The sequence below is a fragment of the Pelodiscus sinensis genome, chromosome 9, assembly GCF_052426305.1.
Source record: "Pelodiscus sinensis isolate ZL-2025 chromosome 9, ASM5242630v1, whole genome shotgun sequence".
NCBI lineage: Eukaryota > Metazoa > Chordata > Testudines > Trionychidae > Pelodiscus > Pelodiscus sinensis.
Window position 1 is genome coordinate 31,294,676 of NC_143060.1, and position 17,873 is coordinate 31,312,548.

General features: G+C 37.8%; 1 protein-coding gene across 4 annotated transcripts in view; it reads left to right on the forward strand.

Annotated features, from left to right (window-relative positions):
* The window catches only part of PRKACB (protein kinase cAMP-activated catalytic subunit beta), a 129,547-nt gene that overhangs the window by 91,413 nt on the left and 20,261 nt on the right, over nt 1–17,873 (forward strand). For all 4 annotated transcript variants that reach the window (XM_006120295.5, XM_089780483.1, XM_006120294.5 and 1 more), the window contains exons 2-6: nt 360–421; nt 1,420–1,548; nt 10,681–10,779; nt 15,448–15,530; nt 16,096–16,222. In XM_006120295.5, the coding sequence (XP_006120357.1) occupies nt 360–421; nt 1,420–1,548; nt 10,681–10,779; nt 15,448–15,530; nt 16,096–16,222 (500 nt within the window). The remainder of the gene's footprint in view (nt 1–359; nt 422–1,419; nt 1,549–10,680; nt 10,780–15,447; nt 15,531–16,095; nt 16,223–17,873) is intronic.

Here is a 17,873-nt window from a genome sequence, read left to right on the forward strand (position 1 = left end):
TTGCAAAAGGCATTTTTCCCATTCAATTTAAGAATGCTTAACATCACCTTAAAGAGACTGCTTGTGTGTATAGTATTGTGGACCATTTAGATTTAGAATAGATTAAGTAATTTATGTCAAAATACGTAGTACCCCAAAAGAGTTAAGGGTCTACTGGAGATACTGTAGAAATTTTAGGGACACTGATGCTTGCTTTGTTTTTTAGTAATGGCAGTTTATCTATTTAGTATATACAAACTGAAGAGCAGTTTATCATGTACTTTTATTTAAAGCAGCTCTACTTAATAGATACATGTTTCAATCTTCCACATTACATGTTTAGTGAATTGGATTTAAGGGAATATTTTTTGTATTTTCAGTGAAAGAGTTCCTAGCCAAAGCCAAAGAAGATTTCTTAAGAAAATGGGAAAGCCCCCCTCAGGTAAGGAAGCATAATTTAAAATATAGATGCATTGTATGAGTCTGACTGGTATCTTTTCTGGAAGTGAGTTCAGTATTCAGAACTCAGATATGACTTTGCACCCTACAGAAAATCAAAGACATTTTCTGTACAAAAGCTGTTGAGTCTATGCTAAGAATTTAAACCCATTTTCTGTAATTGTAGTTTAGGTCAGCAAAGAAGCTTTGGTTGTAAGTCTCCGAAGCTGGGAGGAAGAGCATATTTAGTGATGGGTTCCTTGCTATGACATTCATTCTCACTGACAATTTAATAGTTTGAATCTCACCACTCTTATGACATGCTACAACAAGCTTTTTATAACAGGAGTCCTTGGTTTATCCTGGGCATTCTTCTTGAAAATTTCTCTAGATCTTTTGGATCTAGGGACAAATTTCCTTGTTGATGAGTGAGAGTGGGTAGTATATACTTCCTGTTTGGAGAAAGAATTGTAATTTTAATTACTTTTCAAATAGCATTCAAATATTGTGGTAATAGATATTTCAAATATGGATTTTACACAATGTATGAATAATAGTTCCTCAACACATTTCCAAATAGAATTCTTTTTTTAGCACTTAAGGATGGAAACTTGAAGATGACTGTAATCTTCTGCAGATTTTGTGTGTGTGTGTGTGTGTGTGTGTGTGTGTGTGTGTGTGTGTGTGTGTGTGTGTGTGTGTGTGTGTGTGTTATCATGATCTGTTTGCAGTTAAATTCTCACTGCTAGAAACATACCATATTGATAGCGATATTTCTTGTCATTTTTAAACAAATTAAATCCCTTTGTTTTAATGAAATATTACAAATCTCTCCAGGTTCTATGTGTGAAATAATATTAACATGAGTTAGTGCTCTAGTTTTTTAATTTTGACAAGAAATTGCATCCATTCTCTTTGATAAGTTACTACTTTTCCTGTCTCTATGTATGAAAACTGTAATTGTTATTTATTAATCTGTTATATTTTATTGTGCCCATTTAGAATACTGCTGGCCTAGATGATTTTGAGAGACAAAAAACTCTTGGAACAGGATCATTTGGGAGAGTTATGTTGGTGAAATATAAATCCACAGATCAGTATTATGCTATGAAGATACTGGATAAACAGAAGGTTGGAGCATTTTATAAGTATACTAATTTATGTGATTAAAAACTGTTTTTGCTGGTAGAGAGCAAGCTGTTCATTTTAGATCATTATCTGAGGTCTGGAAAAATGTTGCATCCCATTATCTGGATTTTTCATGCTATTACAGAAGGCTTTAGCTGGCATTTGTGCCTTTGAGAGGAAAATAGAATTGTTGCTTTTCTTTAACAATTCTATGGGAGCTTTGTGAACAGGGGCAGCTCACAGAAAGTTTCATGAGAGAGTTCTCTTGGTGAAGGAGGAGCGATTATGGGACCCTTGGGGTAAGTGTCAGAGGGGTAGCCGTGTTAGTCTGAATCTGCAAAAGCAACGAGGATTCCTGTGGCACTTTAGGGTATGTCTACACTTGCACCCTAGTTCGAATTAAAGATGCAAACGTAGGCATTCAAAATAGTCAGTGAAGCGGGGATTTAAATATCCTGCGCTTCATTAGCATGATCTCGCCAGTGCGTTACTCCGATCAACAGCTGTTTCGAAAGTGAAAGTGCGCGCCTGGACGCGTTAGTTTGAACCAAACCCCTTGGTTTGAACTAACATTACTACTCATTGAGGAGTAACATTAGTTCGAACCAAGGGGTTTGGTTCAAACTAACGCGTCCCAGCGCACACTTTCACTTTTGAAACAGCTGTTGATCGGAGTAACGCACCGGTGAGATCATGCTAATGAAGCGCGGGATATTTAAATCCCCGCTTCACTGACTATTTCGAATGGTTACATTTGCATCCCTAGTTCAAACTGGGGTGCAGGTATAGACATTCCCTTATACACTAACAGATTTATTGGGGCATAACCTTTCGTGGGCGAAGATCCACTTCATCAGATGCACTAACACGAAAGCTTATGCCCACGAAAGCTTATGCTCCAATAAATCTGTTAGTCTATAAGGTGCCACAGGACTCCTTGTCACTTTTGGGGTAAGTGGTTGTCTGTTGCATGTGTGACTCTGTTTGGGGGTTTACTTGCTGGTTGCCTGAAAGAAAGTGTGTGCTGAGCTTGTGTTTGTCTGTCTGTTTGTTTGGAGATTCATTATCTGATCTGATCGCTTGAATGACCACGTGATGAGCCTGGTAGTTGGAAGCTGTGAGTTCCTTAATGAAAATTTGAAATCTAGAACCCACTGGTCAAGTCTTGGCCAGGGAGCAGGGGCTATCAGGAAACTAGGGAAACTTCTGAAATAGGAGGAACCTATACAGGAAGGATGGTCTCCACCTAAATCTAAGTGGAACCAGACTGCTGGCACTTAACATTAAAAAGGTTGTAGAGCAGTTTTTAAATTAAGGACTGGGGAAAAGGTTCAGAGGAGCATATGGATCAGACACAGACATCTCTTAGGACAGAGTCTATTAACAGAGATTCTCTATGTTCTAGTCAGGAGGAGAGGATCGAAGTATGGGTCAGATTAGATGAGACACAATCAAATGAAAGAGTCTAACACATCAGGAAATGGCAGACAGATAAATAGTGACAAATTAAAGTGCTTATACACAAATGCTAGAGTACCTCATGTTAAAGGAGGATATTGATATAATAGGTATCATGGAAACTTGGGAGAATGAGGACAATCAATGGGGCACGGTCATACCGGGATACAAAATATATTGGAAGGACAGAACAGGTCGTGCTGGTGGGGGAATGGCACTATACATGAAAGAAAATGTAGAATCAAATGAAGTAAAAATCTTAAATGAGCCAAAATGTTCCATAAAATCTCTGTGGATAGTAATTCCATGCTCCAATAATAGGAATATAACAATGGGGATATATTATGACCACCTGATCAGGACAGTGTTAGTGACTATGGAATGCTAAGGGAGATTAGAGAGGATATCAAAATAAAACACTCAATAATAGTAGGGGATTTCAGCTAACCCCATATTGACTGGGGACATGTCACCTCAGAATGGGATGCAGAGATAAAATGTCTTGATACCTTAAATGACTACTTCTTGGAGCAGCTGGTTCTGGAACCTACAAGAGGAGAGGCAATTCTTGAGTTAGTCCTAAGTGGAGCATAGGATCTAGTCCAAAATATAACTGGACAGCTTGGAAATAGTGACCATAATATAAAGAATCTAACATCCCTGTGGTGAGAAAAACACCTCAATAGCCCAACACTATGGCATATAATTTTAGTAAGGGGAACTACACAAAATGAGGAGGTTAGTTAAACAAAAATTAAAAGGTAGAGTGAGAAAAATAAACTCTCTGCAAGCTGCATGGAAACTTTTCAAATAATAGAGGCCCAACTTCAATGTATACCCCAAATTAAAATCACAGTGAGAGAACCAAAAAAGTGCCACCATAGCTTAACAACCAAGTAAAAGGAGCAGCAAGAGAAAAAAAGACATATTTTAAAAAGTTGGAAGTCAAATCCTAGTGAGGAAAATAGAAAGGAGCATAAACTTTGTCAAATTAAGTGTAAAAATATAATAAGAAAAGCCAAAAAGGAGTTTGAAGAGCAGCTATCTAAAAACTCAAAAAGTAATAGTAAAATGTTTTTAAGTACATCAGAAGCAGGAAGCCTGCTAAACAACCAGTGGGATCCTTGTATGATCGAGATGCTAAAGGAGCACTCAAAGTCATTGCGAAGAAACTAATTCGGTCTACACAGCTGAGGATATTGGGGAGATTGCCAAATCTAAGCCATTCTTTTTAGGTGACAAATCTGAGGAATTGTCTCAGATTGAGGTGTCATTAGAAGAGGTTTTGGAATAAATTGATAAACTTAACAGTAACAAGTCACCTGGACCAGTTGGCAATCACCCAAGAGTTCTGAAAGAACTCAACTGTGAAATTGCGAAACTATTATCTGTGGTTTGTAACCTATCCTTTAAATCAGCTTTTATGTGTAATGATGGGAAGATAGCAAATGTGACGCCAATATTTAAAAAGGGCTCTAGAGGTGATCTTTTCAAATGTTTTCAATTACAGACCGGCAAGTCTAACATCAGTACTGGGCAAATTAGTTGACACACAGATGAATATAAATATGTTGAGGGAAAGTAACATGGTTACTGAAAAGGGAAATCATGCCTTGCTAATCTATTGTCAACAAATATGTGGACAAGGGTAGAGGGTCCAGTAGACATAATATACTTAGGTTTTCAGAAATCCTTTGACAAGGTCCCTCACCAAAGGCTCTTAAGTAAAGTGAGTTGTCATGGGACAAGAGGGAAGGTCCTTTCATGGATTGATCATTGGTTATAAGACAGGAAACAAAAGTTAGGAATAAATGGTAAGTTTTCAGAGTGGAGAACAGTAACTAGGGGGGTCTCCGAAGGGTCTGTCCTAGACCAAACCTATTGAACTTAATTATAAACGATCTAAAGAAAGGAGTAAACAGTGAGGTGGCAAAATTTGAAGATGATACCAAACTGCTCAAGATAGTTAAGACCAAAGCAGACTGTGAAGAACTTCAAAAAGATCTCCCTAAACTAAGTGATTGGGCAACAGAATGGCAAATGAAATTTAATGTTGATAAATATAAAGTAATGCACATTGGTAAAAAATAATCCAAACTATATATACAATATGATGGGAACTAATTTGACTACAACTACTCAAGAGAGAGATCTTGGAGTCATTGTGGATAGTTCTCTGAAAACATCCACTCAGTGTGCAGCAGCAGCCAAAAAAGCAAATAGAATGTTAGGAGTCATTAAAAAGGGATAGAGAATAAGATAGAGAACATCTTATTGTCTCTGTATAAAACCATGGTACACCCACATCTTGAATACTGCATACAGATGTGGTAGCCTCATCTCAAAAAGAATATATTGGCATTGGAAAAGGTTCAGAAAAGGGCAACAAAAATTATTACAGGCTTGGAACACGTCCCATATGAAGAGAGATTAAAAAGACTTGGAATTTTCAGCTTAGAAAAGAGGAGACTAAGGCGGGATATGATAGAGGTTTATAAAATCAAGACTGGTGTGGAAAAGGTGAATAAGGAAAAGTTATTTACTTATTCCCACAATATAAGAATTAGGGGTCATCAAATGAAATTAATAGGCAGCAGGTTTAAAACAAACAAAGGAAAGTTTTTCTTCATTCAGTACATAGTCAATCTGTAAAACTCCTTGTCAGAGGATGTTGTGAAGACTAGAATTTTAACAGGGTTCAAAAAAGAGCTAGATAGATTCATGGAGGTTAGGTCCATTAATGCCTATTTGCCAGGATGGGTAGGAACGTGTCCCTAGCCTCTGTCTGGAAATGGATGACAGGAAAAGGATCATGTGATGATGACCTGGTGTGTTCCCTCCCTTAGGGGGCATCTGGTATTGGCCACTGTCAGCAGGCAAGATTCTGGGCTAGATGGGCCTTTGATCTGACCCAGTGTGGCCATTCTTGTGTTCTAATTATCTTGTTTTCCTAAAGATTCTATTTTTTTTTAAAAAGCCATAAGTAAAAAATCCTGAAATCTAAGTCATAGCATGGCACATTTGTATGTTGGGTAGCTTTTTTTCCTTTCTGTTTTATAAATACTTTGATTACGGCTGTTAATTAATTGCAGTTAGCATCCGTGATTATCTTAAAACAAAATTACCATATTAATTGCATACCTCTGGGCAGAGTGGGAAGCATTGGGGTTGAGAGGAGCTTGGAGCAGCCCCAGCCTACAGCTCTGGAGGCTGGGAAGGGAAGGGTGGAAAAGCTCCAACCTGCAGCTTCCCAGGCAACAGGTTTTCTGGAGCAGCCACAATCTGCAGCTTCCTAGTTAACAGAGAGGGTAGGGGAGGAAGAGGTAGAGTTGCCAGGTGTCCAGGGGTAGGAATGCCTGGTTGAAAATGGTGCCTGGTGATTCCAGTCAGCACAATTGTCTGTGCTGTTAAAAGTCCAGTAGACCACAGTACCTAGCTTTGCACAGCTCCCACATGTGGACAGCGTATCCTATTGGCTCCAGGATTCCCTCTAAGCTGTGCTCCTGCACAGCTGCACACAACAAATTTTAGACCCGAACACCTCGCCTGCCGAGCCGTACAGCAACACTCATCACCATTCACTTTCCTGCTGGATTGGAAGATGAGTGGGGGTGGAGGTAGTCTGGCAGGGCTGTGTTATGGCGGGCTGGCAGGGCCGGCCCGCAACATTTTGGCACCTGAGGCGGGGAGCTCAAATGACCCCCCCATGCCACCTTTTCTCCTGCCTGCCTGTTATGTCTTTTGTGCCCTCCTTCTTCCAGCACAGCACTTCACCATCTCTGTGTATTTAGAGCAGAGAGAATACATATGCACCATCAGCAGACACAATTTTCTACACTCTGGGTCCTAGTGGCTCCTCCCCACAGTCTAGCACCAAAAGTGTCCGTCTGCTATGTACGTTGGACAAACGTCTCAGACACTTCACCAAAGGATCAATGCCCACAAAACAGATATTAGACAGGATCACAAAGAAAAAACAGTTTCTTGCCATTTCAACCAGAAAGGGTATTGTCCCAACAACTTGATTACCTGCATCCTGCTTCAAAGACTTTTTCACACCAGACTTGAAAGAGAATCCTCTGAACTGTCATTCATACTTAAATTCGACACTTTACGCCTCGGTCTAAACAAAGACATTAATTATCTTACCCATTACAAAGACAGCTTCCCCAATTATCACCTCTAATATCATTAGCTCATAAACATTTACCTCCCCCTCCCCATTCCCTTCTGTTCTGAAATTTGATTTGTCCTTTTCACATGTGTTCATTTTTTTGATTGTATCCTTTGGTATATATGGTTGTGCCAGTTTTCTTCCACTTTTTGATCTGAGGAAGTGGGTCTGGCCCACGAAAGCTTATCACCTAATAAACCATCTTGTTAGTCTTTAAAGTGCTACATAGTCCTGTTTTCTGTATAGTTCATAGTGAGCATCTAAAATTGAAAATTATCTTGCTACATGTTAATACAGTGTGGCCCAAGAACTTTCAAGGACACTTTGGATCAAATTTTTCACAGTGTGGACTACAACCTAATAGAGATTGTCCAGTTGGGTCATTTCGTCTCCATTCATTATACCAGTGTCGACCTCCATGTTACTCATGATCATATAACATCCCTGTAGCAACTACAGTAAGTGCTTAGGCAACGGAGTAAATTTAGGAAAGAATTGAAAATATTTTCAGCTCTCTGTTTTAGCAGCTGGAAATACATAGGAGAGACAACACTCTGTACATATTTCTACATACTTGCTATCTATTGAAAATTTAAAATGCCTTTCTACGGTTTGAAGGACTTCTATTATGGCATACTGGATTTTATTAATAGGTTTTTTTATCACATCTGCTTTAGATTCAGTAAATGCTCCCATTTGTTTAAATTTCGGTTTTTTAAAAGTTAGATTTTTGGAATACACAATAATATTGTTAAAATATTCTATACCTTTGCTTTTATGTTAATACCATATTTTTATGGTTTGCAGATAATTTTTCATCTAGAACTTGTTCAGAAACATAATGCTTGCAATTCAGATTGTAAGGTTCTCATATTATTTTTGTTTGTAAGGTACTAGGTTGCCAATGCAGTTTTAATCATCTCTTGTACATACGCATTATTTATATAATAAGATTTCAGAAACTTCACTCTGTGTCACACTGAAGCCTAAAATGGCTGAGTCAGTGTGAAGAGATGGAAACAGCTACTAGCATGGCTGAGAATGCTTTTTGTTCAGTATATTACTTGGTGCAGTCATCACTGGGATTCACAGTCTCTTACCATTCAGGATTTACGTTTTTTCAGCCATTTTGACTTCACAAATTACATCTCGGTGATAGCAAAGTGCCATGCCAAGAGTTCTAAGATGAGTGTGATATTACAGGTAATTTAACCAGTCACCACCCTTATTCTTCAGGAGGGGTAGGCAATAAGCAGCCCATGGGTTAAACTGTTCACCAGGGTTATTCCCTGGAGGGCTGCCAGATGTTTTATTTACCAAAGCATCGGCAAGTATAGCCACTCACTGCTCCCATTGGCCATGGTTCCCTATTCCCAGGCAGTGGGAGCAGCAGGAAGCAGCTGTGTTTACCTATGGACACTCATCTAAATAACGTGTCTGGCAGCCCACCAGTGACTAACCCTGGCGAACCATGTCCTTGCTCTATAGTGAATTCTAGGTACCATCTTGTTACAGTATGTGGTGTCCTAGCACCTAAGAGAGAGGGGAGGAGATAGACTGATTAAAAAAGAAAATTATATGTAATTTCCAGTCAGCTACAGAAAGTTCACCTTCCATTTCACAGCCAAATGAATTTAGTATATTACTTCTCACAAATTCCACCAAATTCAGCAGTTGCAAATCTCTCAGGGGTCCACAGAGTTTGTGGTCATGAAGGCTTCTTTTGTCTAGAGTCAAAAACGACCTAAGATGTTGGACCTTATGCAAAATGTAAAGGGTGATTCAGTGTTTCCTTTCTGTTTAGTCTAGATTCAGCAAAGCTTAAAAATATAATTAGAAAGCTTAAAGTATGTCCTTTCTTGGTACAGCATATCTGTAAAGTTATGTTGCTTGGCTGTTTTCATTACATAATTACTTTTTTGAAAGGGCAAACAGTTGATTTCATGAGTATATCTGAGTTTGTGATTTGTCTGAAGGGGCATTTAAAACAAAACAAACAAAATGAAAACTCTTCCTCATACACAATTTTGAAAGGAGGCACGGGGGATGAGAGAGTATATTTCTTCATAATATAGCTATTTTGGAGCCAAAATAACTAATGCAAGTTAATTTTCAGCCTTTGCTAAGAACCTAACATATCATTTATTTACAGTAGCAAGATCAGACTTCCATTTAATAAACAGTGTTTTTGAGTGGTTCCAATTTTATCCTGATTTTTGTGGGCTTGTTTGTTCTATTTTGAGTTATTTAAAAAATTGTTCCATGAATGCACTTTAGGAAGACTTGAATGGCTTAGCACTTTGATAATGAGATGGCGTGCAAGCCTTTCACATATAAGTAGCCAGTTCAAAGCAGTCCCAGGTCATAAGTAAATGAAAGTAGTTCTTAAGTCATAAGCATTTCCACCAGTTCTCACAATGGGGTATTGATAAATTGAGTAATCGGGAGTAGGGAAAATTGAAGTGAATATTTAATGCTGGAGTTAAAGAAAAGGAAATAGAATTATTTTCTATTAGCAATAGAAGAACAGACAGCTGGAACACATAATTTACTGCCTTTGGCAGTAGAGCATTATAATAGTCTCCAAACAGAGGACAAGACTCAGTTTTTGACATTGTTGCTAGAAAGCCTTGTACTTACTGTGTGTAACAGTATATATTAAACTCATTGTGAAGTGTGGCAGATGCAACTGTTTTGAGTAAAGAAATTATTAAACTCAACTTTTCCCTTTCCTAAATTTTCTACCAGATGTTATGTGCATTTTGCAACTTTAGTGAGTCTCACTCTTGTTCCTTGTGAATAAGCATATGTCACCCACGAAACTCCTCATTGGGACTAACCAAAATTCTTATTGATGGTCTCAGCATTGGATGGCTATGTATATGTGCTACCCTGTCACTGCTGTGTGTTAGGGATGTAAAATCCATTTTAAAAAATTAACCAGTTAAACATTATGTTTAACTGGTTAACCAGGATCCAAAGGGCAGGAGGCTGCTCCAGCCCAGCTGGGCGTACCATGCTGTGGGCTGCTTTGGTCAGACCAGGCCTGCTGCACTGCACCATGGGTGGGGGGCTGCTTCAGCCCACCTGGGCCACTGGTTAACCAGTGACCTGGTAAGCATCATCCAGTAAGGGTGGTGTTTACCAAGTAACCGGTTAACTCTGTACATCCATATTGCAGGTGACTGCCAAGTAGGTCAACTGGGTCCATTATTAAGGACGTATGAAGTTTGTCCCATTGGCTCTATGTTCCAAATTTAGGGATATATAAAGGCCTTCAATTGCTAAAGACAGGAAGTAACAATATTTTCAGAACTGTAAAGTCTCTTAAAAGTTTCATGAAATAAATTTGAAATATCACTTAGTGATACAGTAGTAAAAGTATTTCACTTATCCATGTGTAACTACATGTTTTGCATTTCAATTTAACTGTTTTAATATGTTTTTGGAAAGCCTAGAATGTGCTTTCTAGACCAAAGAATTTAAAGATTGTTTGTTTGTAGGTTGTCAAGCTGAAACAAATAGAACACACGCTGAATGAAAAGAGAATATTACAAGCAGTGAACTTTCCTTTCCTTGTGAGACTGGAGTATTCTTTTAAGGTAAATATTTTAAAAGCAGTTGCTTCAAAATGTGCATGAAAAAAATGTTAGGTTCATACAGATAACTTTCTTGCTCACTCTATTAAGCCTTTGTAATTACACAGTACTTATGCAGCTGTGATAAGGTCTAGCACTTTCTCCTAAGAATTATTAATGCACATGAGGGAAACTTGGAAATTGTCATTTGATAAATCTATCTCTTTACATGGTCTTGTCACAGCTTGGCACTCCAAAAATGATTTTGTATGCTCTTTTGATCCCTTTTTTTTTTAATAATATCCACACACAAAAATTTAAATGCAGGTATTGATGTTGGTGTCTTGAGACCAGAGTTAAAATCTTCAAAAGTGCCTAACTGTTGTTTTCAAAAGTTTCTTAGATATTTAAGAGAAATGATGCAGTTGCAGGTTACTAGGGCGATTGAAAAATGACTGGAAATATAGTAGGATGCCTGTGGAATGATGGAATTGAGAAGCTTTCATCATGTGACACTTCATCTGCTCTCACCCCCATTGGGTATTGCAAATCTTTCCCAAATCATCCTGTGGCCAGTTCCACACTGGAATAGCTACCCACAGTGCACTGCTTAGAGTATCCTTGCAAGAGATACTATAGTGCATGGGTTCCCAAACTGGGGGGCGTGAAGAAATTCCAAAAGGAGCGAGAAACACTCAGCTCACCTCGTCCTCCGCACCTCCCCCCAGTTGTGCTGCTTTTTTGTCTCAGTTACTTTTTTTTTTCTTTTCTCAACAAGTTTTGCTGCTATTGGGGGAGGGGGGAAGGTTGAGTGTTTCTCAAAAATCAAAAAGGGGGCATGATGCCAAAAAGTTTGGGAACCACTGCTATAGTGGATGTGCTCCACAAACACAAGGAGCGTAATGTGGGTATGCAATAGCAGTTTAATTACAACTGGTTTTAGGTCAGCATTACGTGCATCAATAAAACACTGATTCTTGGGCCTTGTCTACACTACAAAAAGTATCAGAGAGATCCATGGTATGCATTTTTGCTTGAAAGCCCTTTGTAACATCTGTAGCATACTCTACAATGAGGCAGAGGTATAAGAAATGGAAGCTGAAGAGAATATCAGAGAACTAGTTGTTATAATTTCATTGATTAGATGACATTCTAAATACCTTCTCTTTAAACTGTTTTAACCACAGGTTCCACTTGGGTTTGAAAAGAGTATATAAATGGGTAGTAGTCAGTGGGAAATGTATGCTTGGAAGCATGAGCTTTCCAAGAGTCAGTTACATATCATCATCTTGGGATTTGAGAATACTCCTGTTAATACCCTCTATATAGTAGAAAGACTTTCAAAATTGATGTTAAAATATTGTGGTAAACTAGCCATATACCCTATGTGAAACTAAGTATAATTCCAATTATCCAAATTCCCTTTATTTGATAATCCTAGTTTTCCAAATCCAAAGTATATTTTCTGTGCAGCCTGTGTTAATGAATAGCACTTCTGTTTGTTCAGAAGCTCCGTTACTTGAAACTTTTGGGTGCAGCTGCTGTATATTGATGAGCAAAGGAGACTGGAAAATAACTTGAGAAATTTTCAACTTCCAGCAGGGTCCTTTTTCAAACTAATATCAATTACTTTAATGCTGCATTTGGAAGAAGTTTTTAGGTGCAGGAAAACAGTGTCTGCACATGTTTTCTGGAGTCAGGGCCTTGCTGAGAGTAAAAGAATTGCAAAATTGTTAGGCTGGAAGAAATCTCGAGAGATCGTATTATCCATCCTCCTGCAGTGACCTAGGGCCAACTAAATCTAGACCATCTCCAAAAGGGGATATATAACCTGATCTTAAAAACCTCCAACGGTACAGATTCCATAACCTCCCTTTGTAACCCATTCCTGTACTTTCAGAAAACTTTTCCTACTATCTAACCTAAGTCTCCATTGCTGTAGATTAAAACCCATTACTAGTCCTACCTTCAATGGACAGGGAGAGTAGTTGATTACTGTCGTCTTTGATTACCCTTATCATAAATGAAGACAGCATTTCCCCAATCAGTCTTCTTTTTTCAAGACTAATCATACCCAGAATTTTAATATTTTCTTATAGGTCAGGTTTTTTAAACCTTTTATCTTGTTTGTTGCTCTCCTTTAGTTTCTCCAGTTTGTCTACATATATCTTAGCATGTATAAAACTGGACACAGTACTCCAGTTGAGATGGAGTATGACCTTTTGAATACAGCATGACCTTTTTCTTCTGTTTCTCATATATGATATTCCTCTTAATACATCTTTATTTAATTTCATCTCATCCGAGTCCTTTTTAATTCTAATCTTGGCCTCCAAAATGCTTTCAGCTCCTTCCAGCTTGGTTTCCTCTTCATGTAATGCGTCATCAAGCTGTGGAACTCCTTGCCAGAGGATGTTGTGAAGGCCAGGATTTTAACTGGGTTCAAAAAAGAGCTAAATAAATTCATAGACGATAGTTCCATCAATGGCTGTTAGCCAGGATGCAAAGGAATGGAGTCCCTAGCCCCTGCTTGTCAGGGAGGGATCACTTGATGATTATCTGTTCTGTTCATTCCATCTGGGGTAAGCTAGCATTGGCCACTGTCAGAAGACAGAATACTGGACTAGATGGACCTTTGGTTCATCCAGTATGGCCACTCATATGTTGTCATCCACAAATTTTATTGGCATACTCCCAATTCCATTATCCAAGTCATTAATGAAAATATTGAATAGTTCTGGACCTAGAGAGACCCCCTGTTGGATCCCACCAGATATGTTTTCCCATCATGACAGTAAACCATTGATAACTATTTTTTGAACATGGTTTGTCAATCACTTATGCATTCAGTTTATGGCTATTTCTTATAGACTACATTTCCCTAATGTGGGACAACCTCAAAAGTTGTAGTACAATAAATATGCTTACATCTACAGCTTCCCTCCTAGCCATTAGGCTTGAATCCCTGTCAAAGAAATACATTAGGTTTGGTTGACATGAACTGTTATTTACAAATCTATGCTGACTATTGCTTATCACTTACTGCCCTCTTTGTGCTTACAAATTGATTGTTTAATAAATTGTTCCACTGTATTTCCAAGTATTGACATTATGTTAACTGGCCTATAAATCCCAATTCTTTGTTCCTCTTTTTAAAGATAGGTAGGTACTATGTTTGCCTTTGTCAAGGTCTCTGAGACCTCACCCATTCTCCATGAGTTCTTGTATATAATTATTAATGATTCTGACATTTATTTTGTTAGTTTTGTAAGTATATTGGGTGAATTTATTCAGGCTCTGCTACCTTGAATATATCTAATTTGTGTAAATATTATTTAATTTGTCCTTTTCCTATTATGGCTCATGTTCCTTCCCCCTTGTTAATGTTAATTGTGTGAAGCATCTCGTCACAATTAACTTTTTAAAGAGAGGACTGAAGCAAAATAGGTATTAAACTAACCATTGGACTACTGCATGAACTGAAGTACACTCTGTGGGATAGTACTATTTTCCAAACAGATGTTAGAGATCACTTGGAGGAGCAGCTCTTTCTTTCTAAATGGTTGTGGGATTATACTTCTCTAAAGATATCAGACCAGATCCTCAACTAGTTGATTTCTTTGTCATTTCATTGATTTCAATGGAGCTGTGTCAGTTTATTCCAACTATATCCAGCTAAGCATTGTACATGATTCTCACTCTTGGGTCTTACTATTTATCATGAGACCGATTGAACTCTCCTAGTGCTTACAGCTTTAAACCCTTTCAGATCACTGGTAGCAGGGTAGAGTACAAGCTTAGTCTTTTCTGTCTATCTCACTTTTGTCAAGTACAGTTGCTACCATCGAATGATAGTCAAGTCCATCAACAGAATGGAAGATGAAGAACACAGAAAAAGAAACATACCAACTCATGATTATTTACATAAGTAAAGAGGTGTGTCAGAAAAAAATGGAAAAACTAAGTGTGCAGGGAAGTTAGGGGGAGTGAGACTCCTGCAAAATGATACTTTCAGAATAAGAAAACTAGAGAGTAAGTAATTCTCCTTTCTCTAAAGATACCATTGCTGGGATTTTTATTTCTGGAGACTAAAAAGCTCCAACAGTTGTCTCAAAAGGAATGAGATCACATCTGCAGTGATCAGTAACAGAACAAGGTCAATACTGAAGACCTTCTTTAACATGAAAGAGGACCAATATATCTCTCAAAACTCAAAGTTCTGCATAAAATACAAGTCTGCAGTATGAGCCTACAGTAAAGGGAAAATGTCTATACCTCCCCTTCGCATCCAAACCTGGTCAAAAATAGGTCAACTGCAACAGAGGGGATCAAAATTAAATCTTAAGTAGTTCTGCAGCACAGAGAGTTGTTTTAAAAAAAAAAAAAAAAGGTTTCCCTTTGGAAGAGTAAATCCAGGTGATAATGCTTTGTATATAGAGAGAACTGTTTAATTGTGTTTTGGATACCCACATTACAGCATGGAAAAAGCCCTTATTGGCAGCCTTGCCTGAAGTTGAGTAAGCCTTGACATTAGCTTCTAGTTTGATGCCACCATGTCATAGCCAATGTGTAATGAAATTTTATTTCTTTAGTAAAAAGCATAATGGGCTTTATTTGGAAAATTGTTTTCTAGACAGATTCCAGAATATTGATTTTAAAAAAATTATGTGGATCTTTTTGTTTGATTTTTAGGACAATTCTAATTTATATATGATTATGGAGTATGTTCCTGGTGGTGAAATGTTCTCACATCTAAGAAGAATTGGAAGATTCAGGTAAGATATTTATTAGATTCTTAAAAAATAAAAATCTGAAATTCCTAGTGTGTGTATTTTTCTTAAAACTGTTGTTAGAGTTTTAATTACATGGGTATGTGCCTTTTAATTTTCCCCTTTTCAGCAAGCTCAAATTATACAGTAAAAGTCTCCTAATACAGTTTATTAGTTTGCAATTAGTTAATGTAGGCTTTCATAATCTGTACAAGAGAAAATCCTGGTATGGCATATACATTAATGTTGACAGTGTTTTGGGTTTCTAAAAGTCAGTCCAAAGTCCAAGTGAAATGAAAACATTATCTTACAACAAAGCAGAAATTAAATAAACAAAAAGATTCGCTCTAAAGAGCACATTATTCCCTTGTCTTCCATGAGCAATTTTTAATCTTATAAATCCTTGAGGTTTGAGAGTATAGTTATTTGGATACTGAAATCTTATTAGTTGCATTTGTTCTTTTCTGTCATATAAATAACGAGGAAACAATTGCTTGATATTTAAATTGTTTAGAGATGTAAGATTATAAGGTTGTTGTTAGAGGCATAACAATGTTTTAATTCATTGCAGTGAGCCACATGCACGGTTTTATGCAGCTCAGATAGTGCTAACATTTGAGTACCTCCATTCACTAGACCTCATCTACCGAGATCTAAAGCCTGAAAATCTTTTAATTGACCAACAAGGATATATCCAGGTATGCTGCAGTTCAACATTTATATATTTGGGAGTTTTATATTGTGTTGGAGGGCAGGTAGTTCTAGCAAGTGTGTCTTTGAGTTATAGGCAATCACAAACCTAGTTGAAGCTGATAAATGTGACAGCCATCTTCTATTCAGACTAAATGTTAAGTGCCCTTTATGTTTAGTAGCGGCTGAAACAATAAGAAGTCACTGCCCACATCTCTGACCCTCATGGGAAGGCTGGAGTAGAATATGAGCTAAGCAGTCTGAAAGGTTTTTCATTTGGGTCTGAATAAAAGTGAAGGGGAATTGGCATTGTTTGGTGGAGCTGTTTGTAACAGTGAACCAGAAACAGTCCAACTGGAAAGCAAGCAGAGAGCCAGAACAGGCAATATGTAAAGCACTGATGACTTGGCCTTGAGAGAGAACCAAAAGAGAGCTTTTGGGGCAAAGTTCTGATTAGGGAGAGGCTTGGAATTGTGAGCAAATAAGTTGCCTCCTGTTGTTTGATTCCTGTTGTGCTCAAGGAAACAACACTGTATCTTATTTGTAAATACACTGTCTTCAATTTCTTCTCATAACAAAAACAACCTACAAAACCCAAATATTGGCTAACCCACAAACTAAGAAAGGGTAAAAGGTTCATGCCAATGTAAATATTTCAATGTCAGACAAGAACAGTTGTTGAACTTAAATATCAAGTTCTAGAAGCTTCAGAAAACTCCCATAAGGCACCTTCTGCATGTGCCATAAGAGTGCTAACTGTGCATTCCTTCATACAGCATAACTGCAAATAAAAATTCTCTCTTGATAAGTTTGATTATAAGTGTGAATATTCTAAAACAAGTAACCTCAATAATTTTTCTACTCAGCTTGAAAGTATAAATGGAATAGGAAATGGAAAAGAAAAAGATCAGTCTTGATGATTGGGCTATTTCCAGTAAAATCTTTGTAAGAGCTATCTGTCTTTGCAAAAAATAATATGTATTTGTCTTGTAGTGAATGGGTGGCTTTGGGATCATGGTAAATGTTTGTTTGAGACTGGAAGATCAGGGTTTGGTTTTTTTTGTTTTGTTTTCTGTTTTTTGGCGGAATAAATGCTAACACAGGTTATGCCTAGACTACATCCCTCTGTCGCCAGAGGGATGTAAATTAGACATACTGAAATTGCTAATGAAGTGGGGATTTAAATTTCCTGTGCTTCATTAGCATAAAAATGGCCGCTGCTTTTTGTTGCCACGGAGCTTTGGCGATGAAAAGCGACAGTCTAGCCACAGTTCTATTGTTCACAAAAGCCTTTGGCGACAGATCCCTTATGCCTCGTAAACTGAGGTACACAGGATCTGTCGTCAAAGGCTTTAGTGAGTGATAGATCCACGGCTAAAATGACACTTTTTGTTGCCAAAGCTCCGTGGCGACAAAAAGCGTCTGCCATTTTTATGCTAATGAAGCATGGGAGATTTAAATCCCTGCTTCATTAGCAATTTCGGTATGTCTAATTTACATCCCTCTGGCGACAGAGATGTAGCCTAGACATAACCGCAGAGAGTGAGATGTTTATCTGGGTGAAACTTCTAATTTTCTTTCACATAAAATAATTCTTTTGTAGTGGAGCTATGGAAACATTCCTCTTCTATTTTGCATCTCTTTGCATGTAAAGGAGTT